At 51.2% G+C, this 14,535-nt stretch overlaps 2 protein-coding genes across 6 annotated transcripts in view; one reads left to right on the forward strand and one right to left on the reverse strand.

Annotated features, from left to right (window-relative positions):
* LOC122371814 (furin-like protease 1, isoforms 1/1-X/2) overlaps positions 1-460 on the reverse strand; it is an 88,222-nt gene extending 87,762 nt beyond the window's left edge. The window contains exon 1 of the mRNA XM_043348544.1: positions 93-460. The gene's annotated coding sequence lies outside the window, so the exon portion shown is untranslated. The remainder of the gene's footprint in view (positions 1-92) is intronic.
* A 119-nt stretch (positions 461-579) lies between these two features.
* LOC122371843 (protein TFG-like) lies at positions 580-14,048 on the forward strand. Of its 5 annotated transcripts, XM_043348613.1 has the most exons (8): positions 729-797; positions 4,054-4,187; positions 6,847-6,988; positions 7,356-7,474; positions 7,766-7,916; positions 11,902-12,538; positions 12,926-13,004; positions 13,066-14,048. In XM_043348613.1, exons 2-8 carry the CDS (start codon positions 4,125-4,127, stop codon positions 13,327-13,329), a joined length of 1,455 nt encoding a protein of 484 aa, XP_043204548.1. In that variant the 5' UTR covers positions 729-797; positions 4,054-4,124; the 3' UTR covers positions 13,330-14,048. The 5 variants fall into 5 exon arrangements, with proteins under 5 accessions (XP_043204513.1, XP_043204548.1, XP_043204531.1 ...); XM_043348578.1 differs by having other exon boundaries at positions 580-797; positions 12,926-14,048; XM_043348596.1 differs by having other exon boundaries at positions 753-806; positions 12,926-14,048.
* Positions 14,049-14,535: the final 487 nt, after the last annotated feature.

Genomic DNA, 14,535 nt, shown 5'->3' on the forward strand with positions numbered 1-14,535 from the left:
TGGAATGCATTAAGATACATCAAATCAAGCAAATTATCTGAGAAAATGAGCATGTCGTATCTAGTTTAATTCCGGCTAGCTCCCACACTTACCTTCTCGACGGCCGAAGTACGGGCAATGTGAGTCAGGTCTATGGAGCTGACACACACGGTCCCCGAACTCGCCCACCAGCCGCTTCCGAGGTCCGAGGAAGACGGCCGTCCAAAATCACACCAACTCCGGAGCGAAGAAGACTTGCTAAGTGGAATGGAGCCATATATCGGCACTTAAACCCCCTGCTCCAACGGTTCCATTTACACCGGCAAATCTAGCATGTCGGAGTTGCCGGGGTAAAACGGGCTTGAGCCAAACCAAATTGCTGGCTTGGGTTCAGTATTTACTGTGGGGTTCAGTTTCTCAGGCAGGCAGATATTTTTCTCATACTCGGTCTAATTGAAATATTTTCTCTGTCAACTATTGCTTCTATCCTGTGGTGTGAATGCACCTTTAAGAAGATTCTTTTTCAAGGTTTGGCATAAAAAGATATTGAAAATATCAGAATGAAAATAATTTTGATGACGCTAATATCATAAAACAATTAAAAATCACATGCTATTTGCCTAATTACTCCCAAAAAACTTCAATCAAACTAAAAAATAATTTTTTATAATATTTCAAAGTTATAACGCTTCTAATTAAAGTTCTTTACAAGAAGACGCCAAAATGCGTCAATGTTATTCCGACATCGACTTTCTTTTGCGTGTCTGTGTCGATAGACTGAAATCGCCGAAATCGCCGTCGAATGTCTCCGGCGTTGGGTGTGTGAGGTGTTTTGGGACGAAATAATTGTTTTATGAATTCAGTAGGCGGAACTATGGTCATGAGTACCCAAATATAGGAACGTTCCCATTTTTGGGAACGGAGTTCCCAAATATGGGAACGGGCGTTCCCATTTATGAGAACGGAAGGCAATTTTTCGGCCGTTCTCCCACTAAAACTCAAAAGTGCATCACGTCTCAAAAAAGTGCACGCTGATTTAAGTATCTACTAAATCTCCATAAAGTTATCTTTAATCTGACCGTGGAACAAGGAAATTGACCGTGGAATGATATTTTTAATGATTTTTTGAAAATGACAGAATGGTGAAAATATGGGTTATACGACATTTAACATGCAATTTTAAGGAAAATGAAGCATTTTTTAGTTTGAGGTAAAGTATAATAATTTTCGCCTGGTTATGAACTTTCATACTATCGACACCAGATGCTGACAAATGCAAGCGAAGACGCGGACGGTCCCGAGGTAGGTAATATTGTTGACTTTTGTGTCGGGGCGGACGACCGCGTGGAACGTGAGTGAATTTACCGAGCTACTGTTGTAAACTCAGTTTAAGCGGTTGAAAATTATCCAGCTGTATTTTATCATCCCGGAAAGACATATTTTATTTGGATGCTAGCTGTTTAGAGTTGTTTTATAAGGAGCGTCATGAGCGTGGTTTTTGTCTTCCGTGTTTCTAAGCGTGATCGTTTTGGGGGAATTTCTCTTATATAGCTCGCTCTGTGTGGCTTATTTATAATTTTTATGCTGATTTCGATAATTCCTCGTGCCCATCCTACCAGGCCTTTTGCCACTTACACTCATCAAGAAAGGAAAAAACTAGATTTTCATTGGGACTAGGTGTTTTGAGGGTGTAACATATTCAGCGTTCCCATTTTTGGATGCTTCCTTGTACTCGTCAACTATCGGTGATAAACAGACAGGTGCTTGACATGTCTCCACCCTCAGCGCGGACGGTGGATATAGGTATGGAAGACCTTGTTGAACATCGCTGAGCGTTGTGAATTACGTAATCCTGCAGAGGGGGGCGTGCCCGCTGCGAGATCGACGGGAATAAAAGCGCAGAAGACCGGGCGAAACATGCGACGGTCTTGCCGGAAAGGTCATCTGATGATTGTTGCGTTAACAATAATTTGCGGCGTTGGACGTGATGCTTGTTAATGAAAAGAGCCCCTGAAAGGCGTCGGTGAAATCGTTCCCAATTTTGGGTACGCCGTTCCCATAATAAGGAACGCTTGCAGCGCCAGTGTACGAGAGCGTTCCCAAATTTGGGCTCGCGGCCCGGATGATGGACTGCTTTAGAAATAGGGGAACGATTTGAAACTACGATGGGCCTTACAATATCAAACTCTTTCCCAACAATATTGAGACAAATATCAGGCGGTTCACGATCGTTTTATATTTTTTGGACGTCATTTAACGGTTCTTTTTCTTGTTTTAAATAATGCCTACATGGCGTTCCCATATTTGGGTTTATCGTTCCCAAACATGGGAACGAAAATGCGTTCCCGAAAATGGGTACGCTTGACCATAGTTCCGCCTACTGAATTGTTGTGAAGTTTGATGCATATTTGGTGAAATTGTTTTTTAAGTGTTGCTTACCATAGCCGGGTGCACAACGACATAAATCAGACTCAAGTCAGTTTTATGTCGTGTACCCGGCTATGGGCTCGATTTTCGCTTATTGGGGCATGTCATTATTGATGTGCTACTATAATCCTTATTTGTATTCAGGTCACAGGTGTGCAACTTGCGAGTGTGCATGGACGAACTGGAACTGGGGTGAGCTCGCTGCTAGCTAGAGCTCCTACTCAAAAGTGCACTAATTGCAATATGACAAATCAGTCGGGGAAACTATGGTAAAATCTGCTATTTTTAGCAGTCTGCTATTTTTAGCAGAAATCTGCTAAAAATGGGTACGCATGTGACGTCATCGTACCCAAATATAGCAGATTTGGGTACGGCCCCATACAAAAGCAGATCTGCACCCTAATTGAAGCAAATGCGCATCAAATGCCTGGCAGATTCATGATTAGAATAGTGCTGAGAATGTCCTCTGATATTTTCATTCAGATCCGACTATTTTCAAATAATGAATTTGAAAATAGTCGGATCTGAACAAAAATAGCAGAGATCACTCTCAGCACTATTCTCATCATGAATCTGCCAGGCATTTGATGCGCATTTGCTTCAATTAGGGTGCAGATCTGCTTTTGTATGGGGCCGTACCCAAATCTGCTATATTTGGGTACGATGACGTCACATGCGTACCCATTTTTAGCAGATTTCTGCTAAAAATAGCAGACTGCTAAAAATAGCAGATTTTACCATAGTTTCCCCGACTGAAATGTTAAATGGGAGGAATGACATTCAGTGCCATTCCACATTTTTGTTAGAGTGCTGTTCGTATGGTTGTTAAACTATTAAATGTGCAACCATCCACTAGTGCAAACAGTAGGCTTGTGTGGCTTGTGCCACAAATTCTTGCATTTTCACACCAGCTAACCCATAGAGCAGGCAAAGTTGACCGAACCCTCTCTCTGTCTCATTCATCTGATTCAAGGTTGAGCAAAATACCTTATTGATTTTGCTAAGAAAAGCCAATGGTACACCCTTTTTTATATTTGTAAAAATGCAAGGAGGGGTGTTTGGACACCCTCCCCTCCCCCTGGGATGAACCATGAAAATCGCCCTTTGCACCTACCTTACGTCTTACAGTACCAGGATTAGTGAGTCTGTGGGTGGTACCTACCCATTCTCATTGAGCTCCTGGTTTTTGGCTTGACCAGGATCAATCAGAATTGGGTGTGGTGTAGCATAAGTGGGACTAGGGTGCACCCAGCCTTGCTTTAAAGCAGTCGATCAATCAGGGGCGCAGACCATCTCAGAGTCCAGAGAGGAGCTGATTTCGGTCATTCACTGCCTGTAAAGTGAATGAGGATCATCACACCCCTGCAGGCTGCTGGAAATGCCCTGACTTTGTATGGGTGTCCATTAGTAACCATGGGCTCAAAATTAAATAAAAACAACTATATTGCAGTGAACTATACATATTGACCTAGAATATTGTACGTACACACAATCAGATTATACCTATTGCAGTTATAGTCATAGTCATAGAGGTAAAACAATATGTTCTACAGTGGCATAGCTAAATGGTTTGCATGCTCCATATATCTAATGCATGTTTTGCAACACAATATTGATAACTTACAGTGCATTTTTGTGTGCCCTCAGGCCTGTTGAAGCTCCAAAGTGGTAACATTGTTGAGGATTCTTTATTTTGAATTGGTTACTGAAGTACAAAAATGGATAATGAGACCAAGAAAACCAGCAGCTTCCCAGACCTTGATGGAAAGGTTATTATAAAGGTAAGAAATGCATTCATCTACATACTTATACTTATACTTATACTTATAAATCGCGGAATTTAGAAAGGCCACTTGGCCTCTGGGATTCAGTCTTGTCGAGCTGTTTGTCTGTATTGTGTGATGTTTCAGTCGTATGGGTGAGTCATTTGCATGAAGCGTGCCCAGTGACTGTCGAGCCTGGCCTTGAATGAGTCGACTGAAGGCGCATCAACAACAGTCGATGGCAGCGAATTCCAGTCGTTCACGACTCTCACGCTGAACGCGTTTCGTCTGACTCTCGAGTTGGTCCTGGACTTGGAAAGCTTCCATGTGTGTCCACGGGTCCGGGACGTCGCTGCTCGCGTAAAGAACTTGGACGCGTCAACGTCAACTCCCCCGTGGAGCACTTGGTAGACCGTTATCATATCGCCGCGGCGACGACGGTAGTAGAGAGACGGCAGGTTAAGTGTCTGGAGCCTCGCCTCGTAGGGGAGTTCGCGGATGCTGGCGACGAGCTTTGTGGCTCTCCTTTGGACCCTTTCAATCCGCTTCTGGTCCGCTCTGTTGAATGGCCCCCAGACCGCGTTGGCATACTCCAGATGGGGACGGACCATTGTCCGGAAGAGCAGTGGCAACGTGGTTTCGTCGATGACGCAGAAGGATCGCCGAATGACTGCTAGGATGTGGGAAGCCTTGGAGATGGCGGCCGCCGCCTGCTCTCGGAATTTCAGCTGGTGGTCCATCTGCACCCCCAGATCCTTTTCCACCAAAACTTGTACGAGCTCGGTGCCTCCCATGTGATACCCCTGCCTGTCGTCTTGGCGACCCAAGTGCAGGGAAACACATTTAGCGCGATTGAATGGGAGTTGCCAACGATCCGACCACTCAATGAGTGCATCCAGGTCTCTCTGGAGTGTTTGGGCGTCTGAAACCTGGCTGACACTTCTGTACATCTTCGCGTCGTCGGCAAGCATCTTGATGGTCGACGACACGTGGTCAGGTAAGTCATTTATGTACACCAGGAATAAGAGGGGCCCCAACACGGTTCCCTGAGACACTCCACTGGTGACAGATACATTTATTTGCTCCCCATTTTTCCTAGCAACCCACCAAATTGAAAGTTGAACAGTATGATTTTATCATTTTACTGACAAATTCATGCTGAGGTGCCGAGTTGTCAGTGGTCAAAGCAGCATAGTAAGTGGCTGGAAAGGGAGAGGAGAGTAACCTTCCCTCCTTGGCTTTCCTCTTGGGAATGCTCCCTTACTTCTCAGCAGGGATGTAATTTTATATCTCTTTGTGGAAACAGATGCACCCACAAGACCTGAATTATGCCCCCACAGTGATGAAAATGCACAAGTCTTTTACAAGCGTCCTTTCGAGAGCACGGCGCCCTTCGCATGCTCTAACAGCGTCCCCCTGACTGTCTAACGTTCCTGGATAATATGGCGTTTTTAAACACTCAGCGCCCTTCTGGGAGAATGGTGCCCTTGTCACATCACTGCGCCATTCTCATGGTCTAACGGCGCCCTCCTGACCATCTCGCGCCTTTATGTCTCTGTCCACCGTGCATCTCTCGACTGTTTGGCGCCCTTCTGGCCTCTCGGCGCCCGTGGACCACTTAGCGTTTTCAATCACTCGGCGCCCTTGTGGAAGAGTGGCGCCCCTTGTCATGGTCTCACGGCGCCCTCGTAACCGTCTGGCGCCCCTATGTCCCCACCAACTTAGCAGTTTTTTTTCTAAATAGTCCGCCATCCATTAACAGATGGCCAGGAGTGCCCCCACCGCAGTCCCAGCGACGCACAGAACCTTACGTTAACCCAGAGAACATAAAAAGAACTAGTCGCGGCACTCCCTGCTAAGAAAGTGAAATAAACACAAAAAAAAAACAGAATGATATCATGATACCATGCAAACAGATAAGTAGTCACGCCAAATCCAGCAATGACTGACCGCAGTTAGCACTACTGACTGTTCAACGCCCTTCTGGCCTCTCAGCGCCACTGGACCATATAGCGTTTTCAATTGCTCAACGCCCTTCTAGGAGAATGGCGCCCTTTTCATGGTCTCATGGCGCCCTCATGCGTCCTACTTTTGCTGTCCGCCATGTATCTAAATAGGCGTGTCCTGGGCGTCCAATGGGTCCCAACTGGGGACGCAGTCTTGGGGAGGGTGTGTTGGTGAGATGTGTGCTACGTGCATTTTACAGAAACAAGTGCTACACAGAGACAGTCCTCTCTTTATTTGTTACGTTCTGCTGATTCTGGTTATCCAGTAGTTACGCTGAGTGCTGCAGGTTTTCCTGATCGAACCACTGTTCGCTGAGCCGGTCACTTTCCTTATTGGTCGGTGCCTTTAGTCGTAAACGATCCTTAAATGGTCGTCTGCTTGTCAGGCCTGCCATAACGGTTATTGCTTAATTCCATTGAGGTTGTGACTGGTAGAATCTTCTGTTATGAATATAAAGAGAAAGACAGCCTACTACAATGTATTTCAGTTTAAATAAAATGTCCGAACAAACACAATTGGGGCCAAGCGTAATATGATCCTAACTGTAAGGCAGTATGATCCGTTGTCTTCGTATATCCTTATGGAACCTGGAACATCAGCGGCCGCGATCGAGGTTTGACTCCACTGTAACCCAAATCCCGTGACCCCGACTGTCCGTCTTTCTCACCAGGTCCAGCTGGGAAACGACATCCGTCGTATCCCCATTCACAACGAGGAGATCACTTACGACGAGCTCGTGCTGATGATGCAGCGCGTCTTCCGCGGCAACATCAACAACAACGACGACATCCTCATCAAGTACAAGGACGAAGGTGGGTGACGCCGCCGGCGAATGCCTCGCTGGCAATGCGCCAAAGATTTTAGCGCTTAGGTACTACGGGTCCCATCTGACCGTCTTACATGCGTTTTATGAGGTGAAGGCGTCTTGTGTGATTACCTACGTCATGATGGTTGTGAATCGTATGTATTGAATTACCCGTTTGTGTGTAACGCCAATGGCCTCGCAAATGTCGAATAACTGTTTTTGTCGTGGTACAGACTACAGACGAAGTGATAGGCTATTTCTTCTCCGCCGTTGTCGTGGAGTGAGACTGCTAACATATCACATTGTTCGAAAACTTCTCTCCGGCAGACGTTACGTTATTTGCCCTTTCTCTGACGCCATGTTGGCCGTTTCAGATGGGGACCTTATCACCATTTTCGACAGCTCCGACCTAGCGTTCGCCATCCAGTGCAGCCGAATTCTGAAGATAACGCTGTTCGTCAATGGCCGGCCCGGTCCCATGGAGGGTCAACAGGTAAGAGCCAAGAGTATGCGGGACTGGAGGGACAGACACGGTCTCATTGAGGGCTGGAGAGACAATAATCATCTGCATTGTGCACTGTATACGATCTCGGGGAAGGGTCAGCAGGTACGTAACTACGTACTGAGAGACCGCTGTTGCGTTCTAAGGGAGGGACAAAGGGGTACAGAGGAGCTGCTGGACGCTGAAGGAGGCCCTAGTCAATTACTGACCACCACTGCGCCCTTGCTGCAGTAACAGCTGGTTCGCCGCGTGCTGACCACTCCCCCTCTCCCCTTACTGCAGGTGCAGCTGGTGCGCCGCGAGCTGCGGCAGCTGCGGGAGCGGATCGATCGTCTGCTGGAGTCTCTGGAGAGCCAGGAGCTGAGCGGCAGCCGGCAGCGGCGCGGATCCACCGACAGCTCTCCGCCCAGTACACCGGCCACAAAGCGCTCAGGTTGGATATTCGAGTGTGTCCACGCCGGTCTGGACATGTTCCACTAGCCGGCGCGCTCGGCGGTCGCCAGGCGCTCGGTCGGCGGCGGTAGGCGATGCTTGACGGGTGTTTAGAACTGTTGCTGTCAGTACTGCTGTTCTACTGGCAGATAACAAGAGATACATCAGCCGGGTGGTGGTCCTTTGACAGCAGACCACAGTCCCTGGTGCCTGCTGGCTTTAGACCGACAGAACTCTGCTCGCTCGTGTCTTGTGTCTGTCTCTGTCTCCGGGCTCGAGATCTGGAGTCGTGAGACCCGACACACTCTTCTACCACGCGCTACTATCGCAATAACTGCTGAGTATCTATCTACGAGCCATAGCCGTTCCTTGGCGACTAGTAGCGCCGGTAGACTGCCTAGCCACTCGTCTCTGTGAGATCGGCTTAGCTGGACCGACCGGGACGAGATACGGGCTTCCTGCCGGGTGTGCGCAGCGCGGAGCGACCGTCAGACCAGCGCTCAGGCAGCATGTTTGGGTTGGCCGCGCCCAGGCGGCAGACCATTCGCGAAATGAGGCCTTGACAGGTCTCTGGCGAGCAGCTGGTCACAACTAACTCACGGGTGGGCCCTCTACGGGGCTGCTGTGCGCCTTGTTGGATACTCTAAACGTTAGGAAATTGGTGGGTGAAATGGTTATGACGGAATGTCAACACAAGCTCAGTAGCCAGTCTACCTCTTGGAATCTTATCTATCTAAAAACTGGTTGCCAAAGTCTTTTATCTCCCTTGCCCGGTACACCGTCCCTTCCACTCTACGTACCCCAGCACACCACCCACGCCACCCCCCGGCCGTCGCGCTCGCCTTCCCGCTGCCCCTGTTTCGATCCGTGGCCCGCCCGTGCCGCCGCCGGCCGGCGAGCGGTGCGGGATGCTATTTTGGTCCCCCGTGACCCTGTCCGACTCCGGGGCAGTCTTACCGCTACTGACTCACAAATCACTGGAAAAAAACGCGCTGTTTGTTTGTTCGCCAGGCGTTGGCGCGTGAGGGTAACTGGTGACTGAGATTTAGGCAACTATAACATCAAGTATAAATTCAGGCAGAGATGCTGAATTGGCGCTACCGTTTAGTGCGGAGCTGGTGTCAGAGACTCGGGTTTTTCGGCCGCTGAACCGCTGAATGGCTTCTCTAGTGCGTCACTACACGCCGACTGCTGTCTGAGGCTCTGTGACCGATGGTTCAGCCCGGTCGGGCCAGTCCGCTGCGTACCGCGCCCAACTGGGTCGTACGCCGTGCCTTAGCGTGCGAGTTGGGCTCATTTCCGCTGGCCGTGTGACGTCAGAGACACCGTCCCCTCCCCTCGCCTCCCCCCGCCCCCGCCCCACGCAGTGCGTGACACCTGGACCGGTGCCATCCCCATCCCCTCGCCATAAACACTGCACCAATTGCACAAACAACGGCCGTACTCGCACCTTTCACCAGCCCCGCCACGAGACCTTACCTACCCCGAGACTGGACTCGGTCGGTCCCTCCCGGCCGTCTGATGTGCTTCCTCTTCCCGAGTGTCGCGGCGTTTACAAGAAGGAATGCTGCTGTGTTGTTAGAAAAGATCCACGTAACACGTGTTTGAGCTACATGAACACACCGAGCTAACAGCTCGACATATGTCTAAGGAGCTGTAGGGATCAGAATATTAATGTGCCGCCGCGAATCTAATCGTAGATAAGCTCTAGTCGCATATTCCTAGTCAACTCTGCTGGTTACATGCTCTTATTGGAAGGCGCACGGACAATCTGTATCATTACCGCGTTTGTGGAAAAAGATAGGCCGTGCTGATACACGGCCATCAGCCTGGGCAGTGCGTAGTTGGGGAAGGTGTGCTATGCAATTATTTAACCAATCTGCGTCTTTTATGAAAGAATGCAAGAAACTTGTTCGTAATCGAGTCGGAACATCAATGTTTTGCCCCTCAGTTTTTCGGTACACCGGGTCGTGAATGGGTAATCGCGATTCAATGGATAATCAATAGGCACTGTTATCTTTTTCGCGTGTGAATACCTATAGGTCGTTCAGGGGATTGGGGACCATACAGTCACTTCTGTACTTGCCCTCCGCGACTAGAGAACAATGCAGTATTAGAACTTGAAAGTGGCTTCACAGCGCTTGCCATTCTTGTGTACCGATCTTAACCGAAAGGAAACGTTTGTGTTTGTCGTGTGCCGTACTGTTTTGTCCATAGGTTAAGTATGTATTCGTTAAGCAGCTACATGTGTTTGTTGTATAGCATTACTTTATATGCCTAGTCGTTCGCTTTTCATGCTTAACTCTGTAGCGCCTGTGGTGCTTATGCTAGGACGATTTATAAAGTAGATCTCCCCCTTTGAATGGTGCAGTCTCTCCTGGTATCGATTTTAGGCCCGGTGCGGTGGCATTCATTTAGGGTAGTACGCCCTGGCACATGTGTTTTGCTATCGATCGCGTGCGTTGCCATGTATCCGTCTGTCGCGTGTGCCGCTTTATTTTACTCGGGCTACCATTTCTAGTCTCCGACCGAAGCTATGTATCGTTTTTGTGTGACCCAACCGTTTACGCACCGTCTTGTGTTGTGTCTGTTTTGAGCTCGCTGTCGTGACTGCACCGTCCTGTCTCGTGTATGGCGTCAGTTACTGCGCACGCTGTCGTTTGTTCTCTGTGCGTGTGCGGCTGTCGCTGCTGTCTGTGCTCCGTTTGTGGGTGTCGTGGACAGGGTCCCGCTAGGCGGACCCGGCCGGTGTCTGTGTCTGGGGAGGTCCGCTCAGTGAAGACTGGTGGGTGGTAGGGCGCCCGGTCGCTGGCCCTTCCACCGTGGTCTATTGATCGGGCCTCGGCCCGCCGCCCGCTGCCACCCTGCTCCGGCCGGCCGCTGTCGGGAGGACGACAAATGCCCCCTCGCTCCCCGTATACGTGCGGTACTCGATCGACCCCCGCCACAAGCGCCGTGTCAGTTTCAGCCCGCAACAAACGCCTTCAGTGCGCCAGAGTGTGCTGCGGGTACCGGGCGGTGACCATTTTATACCGCTGTGTTCCTTCGTAGTGGCCGGCCGCTGCCCTGCCTGAATAAACAGCCTCTCGTTTCATAGGATCGCGTTTGCTCGAACTGACATGTAGCCCTTGAGGAGGTCAAAATTGGTGTCTGCGCTACTGGTAAGTGCCGGGCGCGGTGCGCACGTCCCCTGGCTGGCTCTCTGTTCGTCCTCCCTGGCTGTGTCCGTCAGTGGGCCGCATGCTGGCCCGTACCCGACCGCTAACCGAACCACCTCCTCCCCGAGGCCCGTGTGTTGGTTGGAGTGAACGCGATCCTACTGGCCGGCTGGTGGCGGGCGGCGGGCGGCAGCCGGTGCTTAGATCCTGGTAGAACTGGTGGAGTTTGTGAACTAGACTGCTGGTTTGGCGTTATGCACTCCTCGTTCGGTCACCCGCCGCCCTATGCCACGACCGAGCCAAGGTGGAGGGCTGCCTACAAGAGATCGCGGTCCCTCTGCTGCACATTTTCAGCGTTTTGTTACACTGCCGATGTTTTATGGTCTAGTTTAGGTTTCGCTTTTTATTTGTGTGTGGTTTGACGGCGAAGCACCGCTTACGCCGTAGAGTTACACTGACTGCATGCGCGTGATTTTTAGTTGCGTGCTTTTGTTTGTTTAGTTTTATTATGTTGTGTTTCGTCATGCTTAGAGTTCGGTGACTGAACGCTGTGTAGACCTTGTGTTAGGTATATACGACGGAATGCCAAGGTGATGGGCCCGCATTGCACCGCACAATATAAAACAATCTGCACCCGTGCACTTAGTCTCAATAGCAAATCCATCATGAATATGCGTCCAGTAAGATGTTTCCAATCTATCCGCGACAAGTAATATTTCAGTTTTGAGTCGCGTCCCTAGCATACCGAACCCTGACTACGGTAGCTGCTAGCTGAGCTCACTTACCTATCACCTGTGACCCGACTGACCTCTGTGACCGATGTTTCAGAGCCGGCCGGTGACCACCTGCTGCGCGCTCCCCTGCTGGCCGCCGCCCCGAGCGAGTTCGACCCGATCCAACGGGCTGCCGAGCCGCCCTCCGCCGCTGCCGGGCCGACCGGCGCCCAGCCGAACGGGGCCGGGGATGTGGGCAACTACACGGCATCTGGCGAGCAGCCGGTGGTTCAGCAGCCGCAGCCGCTGCAGCCGCCGGCCGACCAGCAGCCGGCAGAGCAGCAGCAGCAGCAGCAGCAGTATCAGCAGCAGGCTGAGCAGTACCAGCCGCCGGCCGACCAGTACCAGCCGCAGCAGCAGCAGCAGCAGCAGCCGGCGGTGTCGGCCGCCGACCCGCAGGGCTACATGGCCCAGCCGCCCCAGTCGCAGTACGGCGGGGCTCCAACCACCCCGGTCAGCCAGCAGTCGACTGGCGGCGAGTCGGAGCAGTACCAGCACCATCAGCAGCACCACCAGCACCAGCAGCAGCACCACCAGCAGGCGCAGCAGCAGGCGCTGCAGCACCAGTACCCGGGCGGCTACCTGAGCGCCGGAGCCCAGCAGCTGATCCAGCAGCAGCGGCTGCCCACGGCCATCACACCGGTCGGCATGGGCGCCGCCATCATCCAGACGCCGGCACACGCCGTCGGACCGTGAGTGACTGTAATGGAGGGGATGACTCAGTTTGTTTAGTACAGTTTGTATGTCTTTAATTACTTGTGCCCGTTCAGTCTTATTTATATAATAATTTTGGTTCATTGATGTTGCGCGCAGATGCTTGTGTAGTTTAGTTGTAGCTGATCTGCTCGTCAGTTTTATTATTTCATCTACCATGATACGGGTACAGAACGAATCATAAGATGCTTTGTGTAGATTGTCCCTCTGCTGCAAGTTTCCGAATACGGTGTTTTTTTTTTCAATACTGAGCACCATAAATCGTTATGGGTTTGGATTCGGTCTTGGCTCGTTACAATCTGTATTCTGATTCCCGGAAGATGCTTAGTAGCTCGAGATTAACAATCTTCCTCCTCTCCCCTCAGGTACCCAGGAGCGGACCTCACCAACGTGGGCCCTCGGCCGCACCATCCGGCCGGCGCCGGGGCCGCCCACCAGTACCCGGCCTACAGCGGAGTGCACGGCGGCGGCGGCAGCGGCGCGGCGCCCGCCTCCTCCGCCGCCAGCCACCACCCTCAGACGGCCGGTGTGGGCGGCGCGTTCCCGCGCGCCGGTTCGCCCAACCCGTACAGCCGCGGCCCGGCCGCCGGCGGGTACGCCCGGCCGGGCGCTGGGTACGGCTACCCGGGCCAGCAGCAGCAGAAGCCCGGTCAGCAGCAGCAGCAGCAGCGGGGCGGTATGGGGGCGCACCAGCAGCAGCAGAGAGCCGGCATGCAGCAGCAGCAGCGGGGGCCGCAGCAGCAGCAGAGGCGCTGAGCGTGCCGGGTAGGCGCGGAGTCGGCGAGGTGCTCGGCCCGAGTGTCGCCCAGCTGAGGTGAGGTGAGGTCCCAGCGGCCGGCCAGCCCCGGCAGCGGAGCTCAGTCGGTGTTTGTCTGTGGAGTGACTCGCTAGAGCCGACTGAGCGACAGACCGGAGGGAGAAATCCCCTCCATCCCCGACATCTTTGTGTGAGGCTTAGTTTCGCTAATGCGCGAACTGTGTGCCGTTGTGATATTTAGTAGCTCCTGGCACCCGGCAAGCGCAGATTGAAACACCAGAACACTAATGGTGTCTTCGAAAAGCTGCCGACGAATTATATTACTCTGCGCTTTTTATTTTTATTTTCGATGTTAGCCATATCGATTGGGGTTCCTTTACATTGAAGCGTAAATGGTTTTATTTGAAGTGCTTGGAAGCGGCTGGCGATGCGCTCAGCCCGTTCCTCCGTTACCGATACGGTGGTCTGTGTGACGGCTATGCACGTTACGCTTTTATCACGGAGCCATGGAAAAGCGCTATATGGCTCTTGGCATTTGGCGTTCCCGGTGTAGTCGTGTGTGCTGTGCCCACGCGCGGAACTTAGTCTGATCCCCATAGTTCACAGTGTATCTAGCCGGGCTCTGCAAACAGACTGTGGGTCCGGGGGCGTTTCGGGAACAAGCGTGAACGATTGTGTGGAATGGTGTGATCAGTACGAAAATCGGCTAATAAATACACATAGAAAACACATCTGTGTTTCTTTTGTTAAGTTTTATTCCCGTAGTCTGCTTAAGTTTAATTTTCTGCTATCCTCAAGAACCACGTCTAAAGCACAATCACATTTCTTTAATTGGACACTTGAACTATTTTTAGCATGGTAGGTGTTGTATGCTATTGTGCAGTCATTCGTCATTGCATAACGATATTGCGGTACGTCTATGTAGTTCAGCAGTTCACGTCTAGTTCTCACAGCCGGATGTTGTTTCTCGTTTCGCTAGTTTTATAGTACTTCAGTCTGCTGACCAGTCCTCAATCACTTCCGTTGCGGCTCGGTAGTCGGGGAGTTGGTGGGGGCGCGGTCTCGCTCTACTCAGCACAACACCTGTGTCTGTACTTGTAGAGCGCGGTACTGCTCCAAATGGGCCGTCGGTACGGCGACTGTCGCACGGTGCAGTGGGAGCAGAGGGCGTGTTTACCACTTACAGTCGAATGTCGATCCGAGCTGTATCAATGGGAT

The sequence above is a fragment of the Amphibalanus amphitrite genome, unplaced genomic scaffold (genome assembly GCF_019059575.1).
Source record: "Amphibalanus amphitrite isolate SeventyFive unplaced genomic scaffold, NRLGWU_Aamphi_draft 000036F_arrow, whole genome shotgun sequence".
NCBI lineage: Eukaryota > Metazoa > Arthropoda > Thecostraca > Balanomorpha > Balanidae > Amphibalanus > Amphibalanus amphitrite.

Excerpts from the sequence above, each read along its gene's own strand:
- LOC122371843 (XM_043348578.1), top strand. The coding sequence starts at position 4,125 with ATGGATAATGAGACCAAGAAAACCAGCAGCTTCCCAGACCTTGATGGA. Across the intron at positions 7,475-7,765 it reads GTCCCATGGAGGGTCAACAG|GTGCAGCTGGTGCGCCGCGA; the intron begins GTAAGAGCCAAG and ends CCCTTACTGCAG. Across the intron at positions 12,539-12,925 it reads CCGGCACACGCCGTCGGACC|GTACCCAGGAGCGGACCTCA; the intron begins GTGAGTGACTGT and ends CTCTCCCCTCAG.